Source organism: Belonocnema kinseyi, chromosome 1, assembly GCF_010883055.1.
Source record: "Belonocnema kinseyi isolate 2016_QV_RU_SX_M_011 chromosome 1, B_treatae_v1, whole genome shotgun sequence".
Taxonomy (NCBI): Eukaryota; Metazoa; Arthropoda; class Insecta; order Hymenoptera; family Cynipidae; genus Belonocnema; species Belonocnema kinseyi.
In genome coordinates this window covers 12,714,696-12,723,127 of record NC_046657.1, presented here as the reverse complement: position 1 = coordinate 12,723,127, position 8,432 = coordinate 12,714,696, and the positions used below count along the sequence as shown (strand labels likewise).

The 8,432-nt window shown below is 21.2% G+C and overlaps 1 protein-coding gene across 1 annotated transcript in view; it reads left to right on the top strand.

The window, feature by feature from the left end:
* Positions 1-3,287, top strand: part of LOC117167987 (serine/threonine-protein kinase 16) — a 29,521-nt gene extending 26,234 nt beyond the window's left edge. Inside the window, exon 5 of the mRNA XM_033353286.1 lies at positions 2,747-3,287. Coding sequence (XP_033209177.1) covers positions 2,747-2,863 — 117 coding nt within the window. The 3' untranslated portion in view covers positions 2,864-3,287. The remainder of the gene's footprint in view (positions 1-2,746) is intronic.
* The last annotated feature ends 5,145 nt before the right edge of the window (positions 3,288-8,432 follow it).

The window sequence follows — 8,432 nt, the reverse complement described above, 5'->3', positions numbered from 1 at the left end:
AACTATTAATTATTGAAAGAATTTCAATTGAAAAATTAAGAGTTTGACGTTTTTCCTACGAGTGAATTTGTTTTCGAAATCAACTAGGAATGTCCATTCGATGACTCTTTTCTATGTTGCTTTGCAAATTTACAAGAACTATTAATTATTTAAAGAATTTCAATTGACAAATTAAGAATTTGCTTTTCTTTCTACGCGTAGGCTTCATTTTTTACCATAATTAACTAAGAATATCTTTCCAATGATTTTTTTCTCTGATGTTTTGAAAATCTACCACTATTAATTATTTAAAAAATGTTTGTCAACATATTTATAGCTTGGCTATTTTTCAAGGAAGAGGCATAATTTGTTTACGAAATGAACTCAGAATGTCTTTCGATGATCATTTTCCACGTTACTTTGTACATTTATAATAATTATTAATCATTCAAACAATTTTCATAAACATATTAAGAGTTGGGGCATTATTCAAATTTGTTTACCAAGATAACTACGATTGTCTCTATGATTACTCTTTTCTTAGTTATTTGTTAAATTTACCAGAATTATTAATTATTGAAAGAACTATCATAAAAAATTCAGAATTTAGCTATTTTTCAACGAATAGGGTCAGTTTTTTACTAAGGTTTAGTTACGATGCAGCTACATACGAATTTGCTCGAAGTACTCACATTTTCCGAAACATTTGGTCAGATGAGAGGAAAAATGATTATCGTGGTATTTTCTTGAACTTAATTTCCAAATAGAATAATTAAAAGTAATTTAGTGGGTCGCGCGCATGGCGCGCGTAAGAGCTTCAAGTTTTGCATTAAAACCTATTTTTTAAGTTCAAAATTCATTTTTTTCAAATCATAGAATCCAGTTGATTCATCATTTTTCTTGAAAATTGGTCTTTTTTACTGCAAAATTAATATATTGAATTGAAAATTTGCCTTTTTTAGTAGAAATTTCATATATTTTGCTGTAAAAAGCGTCTTTTTATAGAAAATCATTCTTCTTGTTTGAAAATTAATCTTGGTATTTAAAAATTAGTGTATCCCAGTTAAATATTCATCATTTTATTTAAAAATTCATATTTTTATTTTAAAATTTAACTATTCCACTGGAATTTTTATTATTTTAGCTTAGAATTTATTTTTTTAGTCCAAAATTCATTTTTTTTAAATCATATCATCCTGTTGATTCGTCTTTTTTTGAAAATTGATCTTTTTAATCTTTTTTATTTTTGAGTTGAAATTTTATATATTTTATTGTAAAAACCTTTTTTTATAAGAAATCAATTTTCTTATTTTAAAATTCATCTTTTTATTTGATAATTCATCTTTTTGGTTTAAAATTCAACTATTCCACTGAAATATTCATTATTTTAGTTTAAAACTTAGAATGTAGTTGATAATCATAGAATGTAGTTGATTCATCATTTTTCTTGAAAATTGGTATTTTTTAGTACAAAATTCATCTATTGGATTGAAAATTTGCCTCTTTTTATAGAAATTTTATATATTTTGTTGTAAAAACCGTCTTTTTTTATCAAAAATCAATCTTTTTGTTTTAAAATTCATCATTATATTTGAAAATTCATCTTTTTAGTTTAAAATTCAACTATTCCACTGGAATACTCATTATTTTAGTTTAAAACCTTTTTTTTGTTAGTTTAAAAATCTTATTTATTTTTTTTTTTTGAAAATCATAGAATCCAGTTGATTCATCAATTTTTCTTGAAAATTGGTCTTTTTAATGCAAAATTCATATATTGGATTGAAAATTTAAGTTTTTTAGTTAAAATTCCATATTTTTTGTTGTAAAAATCTTCTTTTTTTATAGCAAATCAATCTTCTTGATTGAAAATTAATCTTTTCATTTAAAAATTCGAGTATCTCAGTTATGTAATTATCATTTTAGTTGAATATTCATTGATTTGTTTTTAAAAGTTGTTTTTTTTTGTTTTTTGAAAATTAAATTTATTAACTGGAAATGTAACTTTCATTTTTGTTGAAAAGGGCCATTTTTTGTTCAAAATTCAACTACTTGGATGACAAATGATGTATTTTGTTGAAAAAATCTGTTTTTTTTTCTTTTTTTAAATCGTATAATCCATTTGGTTCACCATTTCTCTTGAAAATTGGTCTTTTTTAGTACAAAATTCATATAATGGATTGAAAATTTCTCTTTGTTAGTTGAAATTTCCTATATTTTGTTGTAAAACCCGTCTTTTTTATAGAAAATAAATTTTCTTGTTTGAAAATTAATCTTTTTATTTAAAAATTCGAGTATCCCAGTTAAGTAATTTTTAAGTTCAAAATTCAAGTACTTTGATGAGAAATTATGTATTTTGTTGAAAAATCGTTTTTTTTTATTTTTGTCTGTAAAGAAATTGATTGTTGTTTTTCAACAATAGAGAATTTTTTAATAGAAGATATGAATTTTTAACTTAAAAATCTGAATTTTTAACCTTAACATTTAATTTTCTACCAACAAGAAAAGTTTTCCTTTCTAAATTTCCAGAGAATTTTTTTCTACGAATTGAGTAGACGCCCTGTTGAAATTTAACAAACATTTGTTAGATTGTAATATATTTAATCATACATTTTTGTAAAATATTTAGTTTGGGGCGCCCAAACATAGATTTACGCAAATCTTTGTCGATTTTTTTTCACTGCCGACAAATTTTTGCAAAATTGCATCTTCCAGTGGCAGATATTTACATTCTCATAATTTATTTATTATATATTCTTAATTTTTTCAGGATATGAAAGAATTGATACTTTCGATGTTAAAATCGAATCCAATGGAACGTCCATACATTTACAGTGTCATCGAAAATGTCCACGATGTGATTGGAAAGCTGGAAGTCAGAGCGTAATTCATTATTAAATATTTCTATTTTATCAATTTAAATTGTGCAGCAATTTAACATTTTTTAGACTACACTTCGACACTAATGTTACTAATCCTTATTTTAAGACAGAGTTATATTTAACTTATTATTTTTATTGCCGATTTATAATCAGTGAAACGATTAAAGAAAAAAAAAACTTTACACGCGAAATATTTAGTGTACAAAGTTTATCTTTATGAAAGTATTTTATACATTGCAATATTCATAGATTATAATATACAAAGAAAGAATTGTAGATAAGGTATGCAAGGAAGATAATTAAGGCATAATTTTATTTTTATTGTAAATCATGAATTATTGTAGATATTTTAACGATTGACTGTAAAAAAGCTGGACCAAGTGTGATTAATTTTTATGAAATACATCTCAGTTTTATTATACTAGAAAACAAACATTTTTTCTTGTATCACGCAATTTTTAAATTAAAATATAAAATTAATATTAAAACAACATTTTTTTCATGGTATCAGTTGCATTTTTGTTTTTTAAAAAATTTTATACCAGAAATAAGAAACTGAGGAAAATTTTTTTTATTATTATTATATTAGTTTTGAAAAAGTCAGCTTTTTTCGACCAAGAACATGAACAAATTCCAAAATCGTCAAAAGATTCTAAATCTTGATCACATTTTAATGATTTTTATTTAAAAAAAAAAAACAATTTTATACGAGAAACACGAACATAACGTTACGAAAAATTGTTTTATTATTATTATAATATTTTCGAAAAAGTCGGCTTTTTTCGATTTTTTTATTGGTGGAAATGTTTAATTAAAAAATTCTCATGTAAAATTATGTAAGTATTATATTTTTAACACTTGTCAACAGTTAGAAATTAAATTTACAATTTTTCCATTTTTAATTTTTGAAAATATATTTTTTGTTAACCAAAAATATTAACAAATTCCAAAATTGTTTAAAGATACTAAATCTTGATCAAATTATAATGATTTAAAAAAACAAAGCAATTTTATACGAGAAACACGAATATAACGTTACGAAAAATTGTTTTATTATTATTATATTATTTTCGAAAAAGTCCGCTTTTTTCGATTTTTTTATTGGTGGAAATGTTTAATTAAAAAATTCTCATGTAAAATTATGTAAGTATTATATTTTTAACACTTGTCAACAGTTAGAAATTAAATTTACAATTTTTCCATTTTTAATTTTTGAAAATATATTTTTTGGTAACCAAAAACATTAACAAATTCCAAAATTGTTTGAAGATACTAAATCTTGATCAAATTATAATGATTTAAAAAAACAAAGCAATTTTATACCAGAAACAAGAACATAACGTAAGGAAAAAAATTTTCATTATTATTATATTATTTTCGAAAAAGTCGGCTTTTTTCTATTTTTTGTATTAGTGGAAATATTCAAATAGAAAATTCTGATGTAAAATTATGTAAGTATTACATTGTTTACACTTGTTAACAGTTAAAAATTAAATGTACAATTTTTCCATTTTAATTGTTGAAAATACATAAGGAAACATTGTTGTATAATTATCATATTATTTTCGAAAAAGTCGCGTTTTTTGTTATATTATACATTTTCTTTTGAACAAAAAAAAAACATTAAAATAATCCAAAATTGTCAAAAGATTCTAAATCTTAATGAAATTTTAATGATTTTTGTTTTAAAAAAAGACAATTTTACATGAGAAACACGAACATAATGTAACGGAAAAATTTGTGATTATTATTATTATTATATTACTTTGGAAAAGTCGGGTTTTTTCGATTTTTTTTATTGGTGGAAATGTTTAATTATTAAATTCTTATCAAAAATCATGTAAGTATTACATTTTTTATTCTTTTTAACAGTTAAAAATTAAATTTACCATTTTTTCCATTTTTAATTTTTGAAAATATATTTTTTGGCAACCAAAAATATTAACAAATTCCAAAATTGTTAAAAGATACTAAATCTTGATCAAATCATAATGATTTTGAAAAAAAAAACAATTTTATACCAGAAACAAGAACATAACGTAAGGAAAAAATTTGTCATTATTATTATATTATTTTCGAAAAAGTCGGATTTTTTCGATTTTTTGTATTAGTGGAAATATTGAATTAGAAAATTCTCATGTAAAATTATGTAAGTATTACATTGTTTACACTTGTTAACAGTTAAAAATGAAATGTAAATTTTTCCATTTTTAATTGTTGAAAATACGTAAGGAAAAATTGTTGGCTCATTATTATATTAGTTTCGAAAAAGTCGGCTTTTTTCGATTTTTTATTGGTCGATATGTTTAATTAAAAAATTCTCATGTAAAATTATGTGAGTATTATATTTTTAACACTTGTCAACAGGTAAAAATTAAATTTACAATTTTTTCCATTTTTAATTTTTGAAAATACATTTTTTTGCAACAAAAAAAAACATTTAAATAATCCAAAATTATCAAATGATTCTAAATCTTGATGAAATTTTAATGATTTTTGTTTTTAAAAAATACAATTTTATACGAGAAACACGGGCAAAACGTAACGAAAAAATTTGTTTTTATTATTATTCTATTATTTTCGAAAAAGTCGGGTTTTTTCGATTTTTTTTATTGGTGGAAATGTTTAATTATTAAATTCTTATCAAAAATTATGTAAGTATTACATTTTTTATTCTTTTTAACAGTTAAAAATTAAATTTACAATTTTTTCCATTTTTAATTTTTGAAAATACATTTTTTTGCAACAAAAAAAAAATTTTCATAATCCAAAATTATCAAAAGATTCTAGATCTTGATGAAATTTTAATGATTTTTGTTTTAAAAAAAGACAATTTTATACGAGAAACACGGGCATAACGTAACGAAAAAATTTGTTTTTATTATTATTCTATTATTTTCTAAAAAGTCGGCTTTTTTCGATTTTTTTTATTGGTGAAAATGTTTCATAAAAAATGCTCATGTTAAATTATGTAAATATTACATTGTTTACACTTGTTAACAGGTAAACATTAAATTTACAATTTTTTCCATTTTTAATTTTTGAAAATACATTTTTTTGCAACAAAAAAAAACATTCAAATAATCCAAAATTATCAAATGATTCTAAATCTTGATGAAATTTTAATGATTTTTGTTTTTAAAAAATACAATTTTATACGAGAAACAGAGGCATAACATAACCAAAATTTTATTATTATTATTATTATTATATTATTTTCGAAAAAGTCGACTTTTTCGATTTTTTTTATTGGTGGGAATATTTCATTAAAAAATGCTCATGTTAAAGTATGTAAGTATTACATTGTTTACAATTTTTTTAATTTTTGAAAATAAATTTTTTTGCAACCAAAAACATTAACAAATTCCAAAATTGTTAAAAGATACTGAATCTTGATCAAATTATAATTATTGTTGTTTAAAAATGCCAATTTTAGATTAAAACGCCAATGTAACTTAAAAATATTATAGAAAATTTTAAAAATCTAATGATTTTTTAAAACTAAAAATACCGATTTCTGGTGGAAAACACTAAAATAGCCTAAAATTGTTGAAAGTTTGTGAAATTTGCTTAAAATATCACTTTTTGTAAATTAAAAATACCATTTTCATACGAAAAAAAAACGAAAATAAACTAAAATTGTTCAGAAGTAATAAATATCGTTCAAATTATAATTATTCTTGTTTAAAGCTACCAATTTCCGATTAAAAACTCCAATGTGACTTAAAATTGTCAGAAAATTATAAATAATCTTTAAAATATAATGATTTTTTTAATCTAAATTTCCAACGAAAAATACTAACAATCTGACATTTTTTGAAGCTTGTAAATTTGATCATTTTTAACATGAATCACTGAATTTAAATTTAACTAATTTTTTGTTGATGAATAACAATTTCAGATATAAAAAAAAACACCAACATAACATAAATTTGTTGAAAAATTGAAACAATTCTTTCAAATCACATAAGTTTTCATTAAAAATAGTAATAATATTTTTTTAATCTAATATAACTAAACGTTAATTGTACACAATTTTTAATTTTTTGAAATCCAATCATTTCTTTAGTAAAAATCTCGTTTCCTGATGTAAAACGCAAACAAAATCAAAAATGGTTAAAAGTATTTGAATTTTCTTTGAAACATAATTTTGTTTAAATACAAATTTATGAACAAAAAAACACTAAGATAGTCCAAAATTGTTAAAAGATTTTAAATCTTGTTCAAATTATAATAATTTATGTTTTAAAATTCCAATTTTCGGTTAAAAACGCCAATGTAACTTAAAATTTTTAGAAAATTATAAATAGTCTAAAATACAATGATTTTTGAATGAAAATGTAAATTTCAACGGAAAAGTGATAACATAATCCGAATTTTTGTAAGCTTGTAAATTTCATCATTTTAAACAAAAAACATTGGATTTAAATTTATTTACTTTCATGTTGAAAAATTCAAATTTTGGGTTTAAAAAAACACCAAAATAACCTCAATTTGCTTAAAAAATGTAAATATTCTTTAAAATCCAATCAGTTTTCGTTAAAAATAGTAATCATTTTTTAAAAATCTAACATAACTAAACCTTAATTGTACACAATTTTTTACTTGTTTCCAATCCAATAATTTCTTTACTAAAAATGTCGTCTTCTGCTGTAAAACGCAATCAAAAGCAAAAATATTTCAAATTTTTTAATCTTCTTTGAAATCTAATTAAAAAAAAAAGAATTTATGATAAATAACACTAAGATAATGTAAAATTTTTCAAACATTCTAATTCTTGATCAAATAATAATAATTTTTAGAAATTGTTAATGAAAAATTCGAGTCAGTTTAAAAGATATTTAGGACTTTTAGAAGTTTGGAAGATATTAATAAATATTTGTTAAATTTTTCTAAAGTTTAAAAATATTTTTAGTTTCTTTAAAACTTCCAAGAAATATACATTCCTTAATATCTTTTCAACTCATTCAAATTATTCTTAAAATTAAAAAAAAATCTTTCCTAAATTAAAAAAATGTCCCCTAGATCTTCCAGACATCTCGACACTTTACAAATCTTATGAAATTATTCAATATCTTTTTTAAAGTTCCTTACAAATTAATTTTTCTATATAAAAACCCATTTAAAACGTTTCAAGGAAATATTAAGAAAGATTTTGTATCCTTTTATACTTCTCAAAAATCTCCTAATTATTGGCAAACTCTTCAAAAATTCACATTAAATTTACATTTTTTTAACATTTTCAACTTTCAAATTTTTTTTAATCTTTCCAAAACTTTTTTTCAAATTTTTTTAATTCTGTAAAACTAAAAAAAAATACCTTAAACTCTTCGTGATTATGGTTTTACATTTTTGAATTTCTTTTGAAATTTTTGAAAAACTTATAAAATATTTTCTTGAAATTAACTTTAAAAAATTAAAACCCTGTAAAATAAAAAAAAAATGTCTTAACAGCTTTCATATTCATAAAAAAAACGAATTTGAAAGAATATAGCTGATTCCTCAACTAAGAAAGATTTTTTAGTCAAAAAATAACAAATATTTAGTTATTTTAATTTAAAGGGAAAAATAATT